The sequence below is a fragment of the Marmota marmota genome, unplaced genomic scaffold (genome assembly GCF_001458135.2).
Source record: "Marmota marmota marmota unplaced genomic scaffold, marMar, whole genome shotgun sequence".
In the NCBI taxonomy this organism is placed as follows: domain Eukaryota; kingdom Metazoa; phylum Chordata; class Mammalia; order Rodentia; family Sciuridae; genus Marmota; species Marmota marmota.
In genome coordinates, this window is record NW_026000168.1 from 6,239,013 (window position 1) to 6,255,780 (window position 16,768).

Sequence of the window (16,768 nt, forward strand, 5' to 3'; positions counted from 1 at the left end):
CTAGAACATCCCAGGCTACCTCCAGGACAGGGAGGTTAATATTATAGACATCAGTTTTGGTGGGAGCTCTGTTTTAAAGAAATACCATCTGAAGCAAATGAAAGTAAGAAGTAGACCTTGATCTCAATCGATCAGGTTTTGGATAAGCCATTGTCGACCAGCACAGCACAGGTAGAGAGACCTAGATGGTAAGAAGAATTTGAATGCACAGATTTCTTGTCCATAAGAAAAATCAAACCAATTAAAAAAAAGATAAGAAAAATCAAGTCAAATAAATAACAGACATGAAATAAAAACGATGAGGTAGCACCGTCCCCCCCTTTGACGATAAGGTATTTCTTTTCAGAATTAGAACACATCGAACAGGATGAGAGAGTATACATGAGCCAAAAGGGAGATCTGTACTTTGCAAACGTGGAAGAAAAAGACAGTCGGAACGATTATTGTTGCTTTGCCGCGTTCCCGAGACTAAGGACAATCGTTCAAAAGATGCCAATGAAGCTCACAGTGAACAGTTGTAAGTCCAAATAATTTATCACGGCATCGCGTGCGCTGAATGCAAATACGGTGTACGATTTCATCCTGAGTGAAGACAGTTAAAGACAGGCTGGTCTTTTCCATCATTGTTGAGTGCAACTCTAGAGACTGCATCCAGATGAAAGAGACATCTGCAGCTGCAGGTCCACAGTAGCTCTGTCTCTGGCAGCCAGAAAAAAAATCAAATCTCAATTCACAGTCCAAATGTGTTTCATTTGACGTCTGCAGGATCCAGGCATTTTCAGTGGCTGAAATACACAGTGAAATCCCAGGGTTTTCTTTCTTTTCTTTTCTTTTTTTTCCCCTAAGCCTGTCTCAGGCATTGATTGACCGTGACCTTGGATAAACTAGCAGGCTGAAAATGGGAGAGAACATAACAAAGAGTCAAAAAATACAAAGAGTCTGGTAATAACATTTCCATCACATCAAGCTTTTTCTTTGTCCTCAGACCAAATTGGCAAAAGTTATTCCAATTGCCCCCTTCTTTCCTACTTGATTCTGCAGATGCCAGTCTGGGTTCCCAAATGGGAAAAAAGTAATTAGTGGGAGGAAGAACCATAAGATTCAAAGGGAAGAGATAATCCCCAACAGTTCCCTGACTGCATAATTGGCCCTGGTATATGGAAAGTTGGCATCACCATCCCATTGTCTAATTAGGTACATGAGTTTTTCGTGATTATGTATGAATACACACGGTGCCAGGCTTCACTACAACATTTTTTTTTTTTTGGAGGATCCTAATTTCTCTTTAATGCAGCTGTGACTTGTATCCTCCCCAACTGGATTAACGTTTGGTGATTCAAGAGGAAGCTAGCTCGTCTTAAAATCCTCTTTCCATGTAAACCTCTAGTCCAATGTTCTAGTGAAGCCTGGTTCGACCTCATGTTGTAATTTTCCTGACCAAAAAAGTATTTGATTTTTCATTCTTTCTTGATATCAGCATCTTCCATTATGTATGTGTTTTCTTTTCTTCCATATTTTTTTTTTATATTTCAGTAAAGCATGCTAATGATTCAAGTTCATCCACAGAAATTAGTTCCAAGGGTAAGTCGAACTTGGCATGTATAGACTGTTCTCATTTTTTTTTTCACCTAAAGTAGCTCATTTTCATCTCAGAATTTGAGTTTTTTCCTTTACTACCTTCACGAGTTTATTAAAATGGTTATATTCTTATTAAGAGACTAGCATAGAGGGTATAGTTATCTCCCTTCTCTTCTTACATGCAAAAGGAGTCATCTTTATAAATCTGTAGCTTTTTAAATATAATGAAAAAATTACAAATAATAGAAGTAGCATACAGATAGATAGCTATAGTATAATGTATATATTTGATGGAATAATTATTTGGGGTCTCTCAAAATGTCTCATGGTCTATGAGGTTGATAGTCATTCAGTTTTTCCCTTCCTTTATGTATAGCTAAGTGTCAGGAGAAATAGAGAAACATGAATGTTTTTTTCCTGTAAGGCTTCATAAAATACTTAATAGGCCATTATGCATTGTGCTTCTCTGAGAAAGAATATAGTTGGAAATAATTTCCCCACTCATTTATCTACGGAATCTTTAATTTTATTTGTTTCCATAGATCATTCATCAGAAATTGTGTTCAATGTAGGATGTCTCAAGCTTAATTAGAGAGTGGACTAGTTTTCTAAGGTTAGAAGAATCATTTACAGAAATGCAATGTGTAGTCCTCTCCTATCATGTGGACTAGAGACTGAACTCGGATTTCTAATACACGGGTGATATCAGCAGAGGTGGCTGAGGGCCCCCCTTGGCATACCCCCAGTGTTAAGGTGGGCTGATTCATCGGCAGTAGTTTTCTTGGCGATCAATAATTTCAATGTATATTTTTCTGTATCCTCTAACACTGAATTGAAAACTTTTCAGCCAGGTGTGTTGTCACACACCTGTAGTCTTAGCAGTTCAGGAAGCTGAAGCAGAAGAATCACAAGTTTGAGGCCAGCCTCAGCAACTTAGCAAGGCCCTGGGCTCCTTCCATCAGAAATCTGAATGCAGAGTCCAGGAAAGTGTATTTTAATAGAAACCGTATCAAATACTTCAGCACATTAATTAATTTTTTTTTTAAAGATCACATAACCATCAAGCATGGTGCAGCCTGGTTAAAGTGCAGAATATAAAATCATAGCCTATCAACTAACTTAAGGGCGTGGTCGAGAAATTATTGGAATAATGCTGATTTTCTGAATTAGATGAGGTGATGTAAATCATAACATTTATAAAACTTTTCATTGCACTTAGCACATCTCAGGGACAACCCACTCTTTCTGCAAAGAGGGAGGGCAGTCTGTTTCAACAAGGACGTAGAAATATGTGTCTGTACGTAGATGCGTGTTCACACTCATAGGTACACACACCTACCTAGATTGCCACAGAGTGTTAACTATCTGCCTTTGAAAATGTCTGACTTTTCTTTTCTCTTTTGTAGCAAATTCCATCAAGCAGAGGAAGCCTAGGCTGCTACTGCCTCCCCCGGAGAGTGGTGGCGAGTCTTCAGTGTCCGTCCTCAAAGGGGACACCCTGCTGTTGGAGTGTTTCGCCGAGGGCCTGTGAGTACCCTGGCTCCTGCTCGGAACTCGGTCCACTCCCTGAAGAATGAGACATCCGAGAGAAATGTGCTTGCATGCATGATTTTAAATGCTTCGCTTCTTTTCTTTAAAATAACCCTGGTTACCGAATGTCTCAAAGAAGTGGCTGGGACGTCACCCTGCAGGCTTGAGGCCATGACTGAAATTGGCTTGTCATCACACCTCTGTGTTTGATTGGTGATATCGTGAATGGAGAGGACAAAGGTGGCCTTCCCCTTACCTAAGCCGGTGGTCTAAGACGGCTGCGCACCTTGCAGCCTGAGGTTGCTAGCCATGAGCCTTGGTCCTCCTGGGCCAGGTTTGCCCTTTTGGCTTGGCTGGTCCCACTTTTGTTTGTTACAGTGCCAGCTCTGCCCCTTCTCATTTCCATTTACTGGTATTCTGTCCCACTGCCCTTGGCACACAAGCAGGTTCAGACCGTGGAATTCAAGAAAGTTTCATGTCAAAACCCAATGAGCTCAGAAAGCAATACACTTTTCCAATTCCTCCACCGAAGCCCTAAGGGACCTTGCTTGGTCATCTCTTGGAGTTGTTATATTTACTGAGTAACTGTTGCAGGGTTGCCACAGTCTGGCTGGGCACACAATCACGAGCCACCACACAGCTTGTAGATTCAAACAGCAACTCTTTATTCCCGAACTCACACCAGCCGTCTATAATCACGTTCTGGGGAAATCCACGTTCTCTGCCCAAATCCACCCCCACTGGGCTTCTGTCTCCCAAAAAATACTGTCTGAATCCCTTGAGAACTCAAGGGGAACTCAGGCAGCAGGATACGCCCTATTCCCAGCAGGAATAACCTTAAACCTGGAACCACCCTAAACCCGGATTGTCCTAAACCGGGAACACCCTAAACCCGGATCCGCCCTGGTCCTAGCAAGGTCACCTTACATGCAATGTCACTGCAAAATGTCCTATTTCCACTTCCACTAAGCAACATGGGGTACGCTGGCAAGGAAATTGNAGGAGGATACACCATCTGCCGAAGGCCGGCCGGCTGCAGCAAAATAACCGGGGGGGGGGGGGGGGGGGTTTGTGGGTGACGAACAACTTGTGTACATTGATACAGCAGGAATGGGAGCCGTTTATTGTAGGACAACAGAGGTATTTATACATTCCACACATATACATTCCACACAGCTTATCTTAATTAGCATAAACTAGATACATCCGTCAACCAATAAGAAATCTCCACACTTAATGGCTTGCTGGTGTTACTTCACAAACCACTCCCTCTGGCATTTTGCCAGGCACCATCCAGACTTGTTTACAGACTCTAACACAGGGTTCTCTCACAAAACCACAGGACAACAGGGCATTCAGCAAGAAGCAGTGTGTATTTGTGCTGACATAGGCTCAGTGGATTCTTATCCAGAACATTTAGTTAGCATTAAGTGTGGGGAGGCATAGCCTTACATACTCTTGTTAGGGTCCTTTACCTACGAGTTCTTTGTTTCCCACAAGAGGTAATACACATTTCTGGTTAGGCATTCTATTGCTGTATACAGAGTAGCAAGGATGTTACAACTGAGTTGTGGAAGGCTCACATTGATACTAATGGTGTCCTGTTATCTTTTTCTGTGCTCTGAGAAAAAGCCTACCACATAGCTTCTCATGTCTATGTAAACTGGTGCCCTCTTATTTAATATTTGGTCATACCAGGTCACCTGTATCTACCACTATCCTTCTGCATGGAACCATCCCTCCCTACTATCAGGAATTCCGTGAAAAAAAATATTTTTCCTTCCCCGGCACCCTGGTTTATTCATTTACACCTTAATCAGTTTTGTAACTATGGGCTTTGGGGAGTCTGTTGAATTGAACAAGGATTTGAAATTTTAAAGTCGCTCGTTCATTATTCAGTCTATATTCCAAATGACTAATTTTAAATTAGATCATAAAGAAAAGGCATGGAAATTATTGCTTCAAGAAATCCTACACTTGGTAGATTGTTTTTTTCCACCCAGAACAAGTATCTAGGTTGGTTGTGTGAATCAAATCACCTGTATACTCTGATATGCTCTATATGCTGTGACATGACCCCTGTTTAGGACGTTTGGTCTCTGCATTGTGTTAGGAGGTCACAGCCCTAACTCTCAGTTTGATGGTAACCACCACCATTTTTGTTGTTGTTGTTGTTGTATTGGTATGTGTTTACAGTGGTCACAATTATATATTTTTTTTTCAAGCTTTTGTGGGTTGGTCGGGGCAAACCTCCCAATAATTCTTTTCACTGATCTCTCACAAATGCCATCATTTACCTTTTGAGTTGACTGAACAGACCGTCCTCGGAATACTAGAAATGCTCTCATGTGCTTTATAGAAATTAAAGTGTCATGAAGCGATATGTAAAGAGAGTGCTCCATGTTCAGGATGTGGGGATTCTGAAACCTTGTCCCAAGAAGTTTGGCTTAAAGTAGTTCTCATTCATGCAAGGTTTGGTTTGGGCATCCTGTCTGTCTAGTTCTCTTTCTACATCAAAGTGACACATTGTTTAAAAAAAAAAAAAAAAGTTTTGAAATTTACTCTATTTTTTTTTCTGGGGAGTTTTAAACCACCAACCTTTCATAGTAACAAAATTATAACCATAGCCAAGACATCCTGCCCTTATTTTGTGTCAAGCATTTGGTTTTGGACTTCACACACATTAACTCATTTTACCCTCATCAGTACTTTTTGAGACTGTAATTATTCCCATTAGCACATTAGGTAAATGAAACCCAAGGGCCCTCTGGGAGAAGTGAAGTCACTTCTCTAAGCTCAGGGAAAGGTGACTGGGATTGCCTCCTGCCTGTCCCCAGCTGCAAATTACATCTAAGTCTAACTCAGTTCAGGATAATGTGAGAATCAAGTGAATGGCTGGAAACATCATTACCCAAGTGCTATTAGGAAATGTTCCTGAAGTTCGAAAAGAAAAAAAAAACTGTATGACTCTATCTAGAAGTTCTCGCAGTGACAGGAATCCACCCTTCGAGAACATTGCATGTTCCTTCATGTGAGTCTCAAAATCAGCTTATTAGATTCTTTGGAGGGAAAGGTATTAGAAAACTGGTCATTTTCAAGGACTGGGGGTAAAACAGATCTTGTGGAGAGTGAGATGCTGGCACGATTAAAGCAGACTCAGGAAAAACTCCTGTTTGGAAGGCACCAAGGTCCAGAGAATCCTGGGGCTTGGCAGATTGCCCCCGTAACAGATGGAGAGAAAGACAAGTAGGCAGGAGACCTGGGCTACTCCTCCTGTTTGGTGTGTGGGCAGGAAGTTAAAGCCTAATGCTCTCTCATGTTCCTCTCTGACCATTATTACAATTTCCTGAGGACGGGGGCCAGGTGCTGCAAACGTGGTGCAATATAAGGTAGTTGCTTCCAATCCATAATCCAGGTCAGCCCTTGGGCTTTGACAGAAGGCGGAGAGAACAGATGTGTGTCAAGGGCCTTCATCTAACCTGCGGTGCTTTTTTGCATAATAATTATTTTACCCATTGCCTATGCATACAAACAATTTGAGATAATTGATAGAAGCAATTTGAGGTAATGGCTTAATTATTAACTAGCAATAATTAAATTAGTAATTGAATGGATAATAATTAATAATTTGGTGGCAAGCAAATATTTTAAGAATGTAGAGTTAAGAAGGACAGGGAGTCCTGTACAAAGCACACGGTAATAAAAAGGACAGGATTAGAGTCAGATGGACTGAACTGCTAATATGTCATTTTTTTTATTCCTGTGACCTTAAGCAAATTAATCAGCTTTGTGGAATTTTAGATTCGTTACTGATAAAATGATGCTAACCATATCCAAGTTTAGTGCAGACTCAGTAACTTTCAGGTTTTCGTGGTTAAAAGGATTATGGTAAGGAAGACCATACAATGTTAATAAAAATAACAAATCAACCTTCCTCCACTCACCCTTTGTATTCCAACTGGGGAGGGAAAAATAAAATAAAATTGTCCTCTACCACTTAAAATTAGCCATGTTTAAAAATCCCATCAATTTTCACAATAAGGGGGTTTTTCTTTTTCTTTTTAATATTTTTTTAGTTGCCTATGGACCTTTATTTTATTTATTTACATGTGGTGCTGAGAATAGAACCCAGTGCCTCACACATGCAAGGCATGTGCTGTACCACTTGAAACCAGTGTGTCTCAACTCCCTTGCACATAAAGTCCGTGACAAGTTACCACTTGTCTTGTTTGTATGGTTTTTTTTCTTTTTATACTATGAATTGAACCCAGAGGGGGCGCTTAACCACTGAGTCACATCCCCAGCCCTTATTATGTTTTATTTTGAGACAGGGTCTTCCTTAGTTGCTTAGAGCCTTGCTAAGTTACTGAGGCTGCCTTTGCACTTGGAATCCTCCTGCCTCAGCCTCCTGAGCTGCTGGTATTATAAGTGTGCCTGTGCTAGTGCTCCTGGCTTGTACGTATGTTTTAATGGAGTGAGGCAACGGAGATTTGATGCTTGCCTCCTTTCCCACATGCCCTCAGATGGAAAAGCTTACGTCAGTAATTCCAGCAGCTTGGGAGGCTGAAAAAAGAGGATCACAGGTTCAAAGCCAGCTCAGCGACATTGAGGCCCTAAGTAACTCAGTAAGACCCTGTCTGTAAATAAAATACACAATACGGCTGGGGAGGTGGCTCAGTGGTTCAATTCCTCAATTCCTCAGTTCAATTCCTGGTACGCCCCTCCCCCGCAAAAAAAAGAGTGGAAAAGCCACAGGATTAGCATTTTACATACTGTGACGTCTTAAATTGCCCTGACATGAGTGGGCTATGCACTTGGCTCTGCATCTGAGCCACCTTCCCCAATGCCACCGTCTTGGGGACCGCAAGGACAGTCCCAGCTTCCCTTTCCTGGGTCCTACTTTATCAGGTTTTTCAAATTAACTGCAGGAAAGAGGGCTATAATCTCTGGCTCCCTCAACCTACCCGTAGGAATCTTTTCCCATTTGGAAAATATCTTGTAATTTATTTTATTTATTTATTACAGACCGACTCCACAGGTGGAATGGACGAAATTGGCTGGCGATTTACCAAAGGGAAGAGAAACAAAAGAAAATTATGGCAAGACCCTGAAGATCGAGAACATCTCCTACCAGGACAGAGGGAATTACCGCTGCACGGCCAGCAATGACCTGGGAACAGCCAGCCACAATTTTCGTGTCATCGTCGAAGGTACATTTCCCCGGATGATTTTTAGTTTCTACTTGAAACAGAAAAAGAATTCCTACCATGAGTGGGGCTTGGACTATGTCCTGTGAATGTTAAAACAGGTGAAGATTCCCAGCTTTTTACTTGAGCCTGGGCACAGAATTATAATACACGTCAGTCACTCCAGTTTGTCATGAACCTGCCAAACCAGGGTGGGAGGGACACATGAGAGGGACAAAGGACAAGAAAAGGTCTCACATGAAGGACAGACAGGGATGATCTCCGGATTTGTTCATGTATTCATTAAACCTCTTCTCCTACATTGTCTATGTGACAAATGACTTCTATAGTGACCTCGGTATGATTAGGTCCAACCTTAAACAGTACGAGAAGGAAGGTCCAAGATGACAGATTAGATACACACCATCCTCCACGGTGCCTGGAACAACATTTGGACTTGGTGTCTCGTGGCGTCTGTAATTTTCTGTGTCTTTATTTCACTTCTCCGCACATTAGTTTCTTCACCAAAGGAACGTGCCAGGCAAATTGTCGTAGCGCTACCCTAAATTCTACATTTTTTTTTCACCCATATCTTGAGTTGAGATGGTTCTCAATATGTTGCATGGATGACGTTCCATGTGTTGTATGGATCTTGAGTTCTGACGGTTTCCAGCAAGTTGCTACTGGGGATGTAAGAATAGATAGTATAATATGTATGGTACACAGGTTCATTCTTATTCAAAAGCACAAAACACACAGTGTACAGGAGTCATCTCTGTAAATCCAAGCTTTATAGATCAGCGGAGGTTCTACCATCTTTTTAAAATTTATTCTAATTTGTTGTACATGACATCAGAATGCATTACAATTCGTATTATATAGAGAGAGCACAATTTTTCGTATCTCTGGTTGTGCACAAAGTAAAGTCACACCAGTCATGTCTTCATACATGACCATCTCATTCCACCATCTTTCCTACTCCAATTTTCCCTCCCTCCCCTTTGTCCTATCTAGAGTTCCTCTAATCCTCCCTTGCTCCCACCCCTCCCCAACCCCATTATGAATCAGCATCCTCATATCAGATAAAACATTTGGCATTTATTTTTGGGGGATTGGCTAACTTAGCATTATATTCTCCAGCTCCATCCATTTACCTGCAAATGCCATGATTTTATTCTCTTTTAATGCTGAGTAATATTCCATTGTGTATAAATGCCACATTTTTTATCCACTCATCTACTGAAGGGCATCTAGGTTGGCTCCATAGTTTAGCTACTGTGAATTGTGCTGCTATAAACATTGATGTGGCTGTGTCCCTGTAGTGTGCTGTTTTTAAGTCCTTTGGGTATAGACCGAGCGAGGAATAAGATAGCTGGGTCAGTTTTATCATCTTTTGTTGTATCTGCAGAGATAAGTAGGCAGTGATGACCCCACTTAATAAAGAGGGAAGCCACACAATGTGGCGATTGGGGCTGTCCCCGCTGACAGAAGTGCAAATCATCTGATCTTGCTGTGAATTTGACCAATGCAGACTATTTTCTGTGGGTCTGACCACATTGAGGCCTTCCATCTGTGGTTAAGTTGACTGCATTGATCAGATTAATGGAATGATTACTGCATTTGTACTTATTTAGTGCCATGTAGGCTAAGCCATTGAAAGGGGATTGCTCTCCCAGGCTACCATCTAGATCTTCTCTCTAGGGCTGCCATTAATATTCCAATAAAGTTCACCTCTGAGAGCTTCAGTTTGCCCAAGGAACACCTAGGTAATGGTCTGTTGTTTTAATTAATGTGAAAAAAGAGAGACTCAGACACAAATCCCACTCACGAGCAAATGTTAAGATAATTGATTTTGTAATGACCTTGTTCCGAGCAATACTGTGTCTCTAAACCCTCTCCACCGTGGATATGGTGAATTGTGATAGAACGAAAACCACAGATGAGAATTCCATTTTCTTTGGTTTAGCAAGAGGAGAAAGTCTAATACTATAGCAGGAAGTCTAATACTATGCACTGTGTTCACCCCGTGGCATCAGAGATATACGCCTTTGACAATAAATCCTTCACAATGATATTCACAGAGGAAGTGTTTGAAAGATTTATTTTGTCTCTAAGTTTAATCATCCTCTGAAGTGTCTATATGATAGGGCTACGTACTGCTACAAGGATATTTTTCTACAACCCCTTCTCCTCCCCAGCACACACTAACCCCACCAATCAGACATGTGTAATTGTTAGCTGTAGCAACTCTGAGTTGCTGAGTGTTTCAGAAAATCCTTCCAGATGGCTGGAACATCACTACGGTAGCTGAATATTTTAACAATCTGGCCACGGATTTCTTGACTGTTAAGACCGAGGCTTTCAAAAAGAAACGCAAGGCTTGCAAAATAAATAAATAAATAAATTAGCCAAAGATGTAAAAATTAATTATGCAATTAAAAATGTCAACTGTCGGACTCCAAAGGAATATAGGTTTCCTGGGGAAAAAAAAAAATTGTTCTCGCTACTCCTAAAACAGCTAGTAGCACTGTCAAGATGTAAATAATGTGTTTATGAGGAAGAGTTGATCATTTTTTCTCTTTATTGAGAAACTACTTAAGGTGCTCTGGAAAGTATATTTTTAGAATTTCTCTTTACGCATGCATGCAGAGAGAGAATGGTTCTCATGGAACCCTTTTGGTCCCTAAAAGGGTGAAAGCAGTAAATATAATTTTCATTAATCTTGTGGAAGGAGGAGTTTACTTTTAGACATGATCATCATTCCCCCACCACCCACCCCGTTCCTCCTCCTACTCCTCCTCCTCCTACTCCTCTTCCTCCTAGTACATGCTGATTTTTCAGAATCGTTCCTTATTCTTTATTTAGTGCTACTTATTAAATATCTTCTGTTCCTTGGTATCTTGTAAACAAGATGTAGGCTTTTGATTCAGCTGAGCAAAGTAAAATAAATATATGTTTGACTTAAAAGAGGTGATGACTTTTACTGCCAGGTCTGTGCTTCATGTAATCAGACATGGTTAGATGTTTTTGAATTTCTCTTTGCCCCAATCCATCTCTAAAACTGGAATGAATTAGACCTTTAAGTTCCTCAGGGAATGTTCTGATAAAATTACAGAAAATGGAAGGGATTCATGCAACATCNCTCCTCCTCCTCCTCCTCCTCCTCCTTCTCTTGGTTAGAAACCCAAATTAAATATCGAGGGCTTGCCATTACAGGAAAGGGTAATTATACTGGGAACTCTAAAAATCTAGCCCATTCTGAAAACACCCTAGGGTTTGTAGAAGTCTAGCTTGTATTGTTTTCTCTCTACTTGTGATATTTCTTCTCTATTACAAAACACGATCCAAATCTATGCCCTTATCATTTCACCGACAACATCTCAAATCCAAAACTTTTACTCAGTTCAGATTCTATAATATATGAGAGTAAAATAGGATGTCTTCACTGTACATTCTAGGTGTCCAGGATACTGGCATTTACACACTCTCTAAGAAGAGATACTGGACAGGAATGGGGAATTTATTTCTGAACCAAGAAATAAACTATGATCCCCAATAACTTCAACTGATTTCTTAAAAATAAACCCCCCACTAATAATTTTTGGGTTATCAGCCTCTGAATCAGTGAAGTCTTTTAAATTCTACAAATTTAATTCAAAAGATTTTATTAATAATTATGCATTTATAATGTAATCCAAGATAGGCTTGAGTCTTAAAAGGACACTGTGAAATCTAATGCATTTTAATCATAACCAATGTAATTGGTTACCAAAGTAATCCTTCTTTCTTTTTTTCTGTACTGGGGATTTTACCCAGGGGCACTTAACCACTAAGCCATGTCCCCAGCCCCTTTTATTTTATCTTATTTTTATTATTTTTTTTTAATTTTGAAACATGGTCTTGCTAAATTGTTTAAGGCCTTGAGAAATTGCTGAGGCTGGCTTTGAACTTGTGATCCTCCTGCCTCAACCTTCCGAGTCGGCAGGCACTGCACCCTGGTGGTCCATGCCACTGGTATTATAGGCATGTGCCACTGCACCCAGCCAGAAATAGATTTTTTATTTGAAATTAAGATTTTCTTAAGAATACCAATGACTTAGCCAGACATGGTGGCACATACCTGAAATCCCAGCATGGACCACCAGGGTGCAGTGCCTGCCAACTCGCCCAAGGTGGCTTCTGTCTTTTCCACTGAAGTCTCTTTGGGGACGGATCCTTGCATTTTAACTTGAAAGCACTCCACATATGTCTGTTCTAAGCAGACCTCACGCCTAGCAGAGGAGATCCAAGGAAGAGTTACTTTCCTCCCAGGTCTCAGGAGATCACTAGTCTCTTACCTCTTCCTAGGGACTTCAGTTCTAAGTGTCTCAGCCCCTCTGCAAGGGAGCGCAGTGTCTCCCTACCTAAGTCTCCCTCAGTGTGCGTGACAAAGTCCTCCTCTGCTCAGGAGCTGCTTACTTCTGCAGGGGAAGGAGGCATGAGAAGACCACATCACAACATCCAAGCATTCACAAAGTTTATGAAGAAGGGTCAAGTTTATTTGGAACTTCTTTTTTATATTGTTTTTGGTGCCAGGGATGGAACTCAGTGCCATTTGACCACTGAGCCACCTCCCCAGCCCTATTTTTGTAATTTTATTTAGAGACAAGGTCTCACTGAGTATCTTAGGGCCTGGCTTTTGCTGAGGCTGGCTTTGAACTCACAATCCTCCTGCCTCAGCCTCCCAAACTCTGGGATTACGGGCATGTGCCACTGTGCGGGACTCCGTGGAACTTCCTGAGTCAGTGGATAGATTTTTGGGGAGCTTGGATTTATTTAGAAGCACGAAGCAAGAGTTGGTCAATTGATTTGACCTGGGACCTGGTTTTGGTCCAAGTTGGTAAGATAGTAGTGAACCAGAAGCTATTCCCATGGCTTCAGACTCTCAGCGCTGCTTACGCATAGGCTAAGTCTACAGATCCTTGGCAGGACCAGGAGATGAGGATTCTTTTACCAGTGACTCTGGGGAATTTAGACAAATTCTCCAAAGCTCAGCTTCTGTGCATAAGTTGAAATGGCTGGATAAGGTGAAACCTTAAGACCCTCTTTTTTTTCCCCTAAGAGTAATGGACCTTAATTCAGACTCCAGGAGATGATTAATGAAGTTTGTAGAATAAGAACAGAAATAGAAATCTGGATTTTGTTACACACGAAGATTTAGAGAAATGCCATCATTTGGATGACCTTTATTTTTACGTGGTCTGAAACCAGTAGACAGAGTACAATAAACATAAACATAAGGTTCTTGGAGAATTTTTTTTTAACTTCCAAATTTTTTATTTTGTTGGGGTTGAATAAAAGAACCCCCCCAAAAAAGAAAAGAAAAAAAGAACAATGACATTGAAAAATGCAAAACAAACACACCCTTTACCTCAGAAAGTGATCCACAGTATATAATCCAGACAATTTATATATTAAATTATGTGACTAAATATTTCCAGATTTATTTGTGAATACAAATGTTCAGCTTGGAATTTAACAATTAAATCCACACCCTATAGAATAATTCCAAAGGCATTTCTTTTGCTCAGACTTGAATTTCGTACTTATTTGTGTATATATACACGTGCGTGTGTGCGCGCGCGCATGTGTGTGTCTATATCTTACTTGTTTCTCCTGGGGAATTTATAGATATTTTTGCATAATCCCCTTCTTCCTCCCTTACTTAATACATACTTAAAAGCTATTTTTCGGGGCTGGGGCTTGCCTAGCATGCTTGAGACACTGGGTTCGATCCTTAGCACCACATACTAAACAACTAAAATAAAGGTATTCTATTCATCTACAACTACAAAAAATATTTTTAAAGCTATTTTTCATTTTCTGCATACTTATATCTTTAAAAATTTTGCTTTTAAATAAAAGCAGAAATCCAAAACGTCTTGGGGGAATTATCCAAGCAACAGCTTATGGAATTATTACCTGCAGGTTTTGCACAGTTTTCTCCAGAATAAATTAATCCAAACCATCCACACATTAAATATTGTATTTCCTGAAGACATAGTCACATTCTTAGGGTGACAAAACATGACAGTGATACTTGAGCTAAAGAAAAATGTTTTGTTCCAAAACACCACTTTGAATTCTACTGTGAAGCATTAGGGCGCAGGAAGATGCCAGTGATTTCCATATTTTATTTCTTCCAGGATTGCTTGTCGTCTTCACTCCCTGTCCCTTTTCAAAAAACAAAATCTCTAGGAAAATAATAGTTTCCATATCAATTAGATAAATAGGAATAGGTAGAGATACATAAATGCTATGAAATCATTAATTAATAATTTGAATGTTGGAAATTCAAATACTAGTACTTTGAAATATTCCCCAAATGTATTCCTAAAATATCAGCCTTTTTCAGAGGCTTTGCTGCAGCTTGCGGATAAGCTGGAGTCAGCACATAAGGAACGTCCCATGTTTATTCTTCCTTTATTTTCTGCTAGTGAGATAGATGCTTGTGTAGCTAAATGAAGTGGTTGCATTTAACTATTTTTAGCATGTTGATTTATTATACATGCTTAGCATCCAGATTAAGTACACACATACACACAAACACACGCACACAACAGATTGCACAAATAACAACGCCCAACTTGCTTCACAGAACAAAATGTACCAAAAAAAAAAAAAAAAAAAAAGAACTGTGATCGACTTGGTGGTGTCTGCCCTCTGCTGGTGCTTCCGAGTACTACAGGCCTAAGCATTTGGGGACCTTTTTGCTACAGATCTCTGGAAACCTCTTCTCTTTGTTTCCAGAACCTCCACACTGGACCAAGAAGCCCGAGAGTCGCGTGTACAGCACCGGTGACAGCGGCATCTTGCTCTGTGAGGCGGCGGGGGAGCCGCAGCCCACGATCAAGTGGAGAGTCAATGGCTCCCCAGTGGACAGTGAGTTGAAACAGCCCGTGGGGCCCCATTGCAGAAACCCTGGCTCTGTGTCAAAGGGACTTGGGAAGTGGCTGACGAGCAGGACAGATGGACCAGGAAATCAGAAATGGCCTGATTGGAGGCAGTCTGATTTCTGAGACCTGAGGCCTGGTGGCCTGTGTTGGCAAGCCTGACCAGTTATGCAACTGGGCATATGAGGAAGCCTCTTAGAAACTGTTCTTTTTTTTTTTTTTTTCACCAGGAAAAAGGAGAGAAAAAAAATAGCAGTGAGTCATGGGGCTACTGTGTTGATGAAATAAAGCAAGTCACAGGGCGCTCTGCACAGAAGCTGCCACCTAACCAACAGCCCCAAGTGTGCCTAATTATTATCATTTCATAGGACACTCAGGAAACCTTAGCCCACCATTCTTCAAATGTGAGATCCCTCCCCCCTTTATCTCTTTAGAGAACAGAAGAAGTGAAACAAGATTTGGACTTGTCATTTCAAAAGGAAATAAGAACAGTTTTTATGGATAAAGTAAAGATTGCCAAAATAAGAAATGTAGATTAAAACATAAAATCATAAAATTTTACTTTTGAATGCTGCTCTCTTTGTGAAAGGCACTCACAGATTATCAGAAGAACCTTAGAGAGGTCGTACTACTTTTCATATTTAACAGATTCTTGTTTCCGGTAATATTTATGGAGTCCCTCTCCTGTACCGGATCTTATGGCTTATTGCTCGGGATCTACCACTGAAAAAAACCCAATGCTGCTCTCCTGGTTCTGATGTTCTGGTGGGGAGCAATGGTCGGCAGCTGGAGGAGCACATGGGTATGCTGCACTAAGGTAGAAATAGCTAGATATCAGTGGAGCACATAGGACCTCAGGTCCCAGGGAGGGTTGCTGCATCAGGTCAGATCATAAGATTCCTGTGTTCCTAGGCCTTTGAGCAGTGCCCTGAAGGAGATAAGGAACTCAGCCCTATAAAACCTGTGAACGTGCTTTCAGGCTGGCGAGGTCTGTGAATGTGAAGAGGAGTGTTTGGCCTGTGAAGGAAAGAAAGGAGCCCCCTGTGGCTGACCAATGGGCAGTGCTGGGCCGTGAGGTCAGCCAGCAGTGGAGGGCCAGTGCAGAAGTTCAGGGAAAGCCCAAGTAAGGACCTGGGATTTCCTTGGCCGTGGATATGTAGCTCATGCAGGATTCTGAGCAGAAGAGTAGCATGCTATTATTTGCATTTTATTGAAGGAGATTTCAAGTCTCTGAATGGGGACTCTGATTATGTAACTCCAGAAGGGGACCATGGGAAAGATGCTGGGGACTCGGGCCAGACTGGACATCATGGTTAGGTTCTGGATTTATTCTCAACGTGGAGCCAACTGGTTCATTAATGATGGATAGATCACGACTGAGAATAAACTTAGAGTAGCACAGTGAAGTCCTGGCAGGCTTGGAACCCAAGCCTCCCCTGCAGAACCCAGGCCCAAGCTTTTTTCCATGACTTCTGGACCACAGTTCTCCTTGTTCCCCAGGAAACAGGTCCCAACCGTCTGTAGTTGGGGGGGTGTGAGGCC

The 16,768-nt window shown here is 41.2% G+C and overlaps 1 protein-coding gene across 7 annotated transcripts in view; it reads left to right on the top strand.

Moving 5' to 3' along the window:
* The window catches only part of Chl1 (cell adhesion molecule L1 like), a 200,282-nt gene that overhangs the window by 140,119 nt on the left and 43,395 nt on the right, over window positions 1-16,768 (top strand). For 6 of the 7 annotated variants that reach the window (XM_048787024.1, XM_015494932.2, XM_048787019.1 and 3 more), the window contains 5 exons: window positions 347-517; window positions 1,534-1,581; window positions 2,985-3,105; window positions 8,134-8,318; window positions 15,084-15,215. In XM_048787024.1, the coding sequence (XP_048642981.1) occupies window positions 347-517; window positions 1,534-1,581; window positions 2,985-3,105; window positions 8,134-8,318; window positions 15,084-15,215 (657 nt within the window). The remainder of the gene's footprint in view (window positions 1-346; window positions 518-1,533; window positions 1,582-2,984; window positions 3,106-8,133; window positions 8,319-15,083; window positions 15,216-16,768) is intronic. The other variant, XM_048787023.1, reaches the window with a different exon arrangement.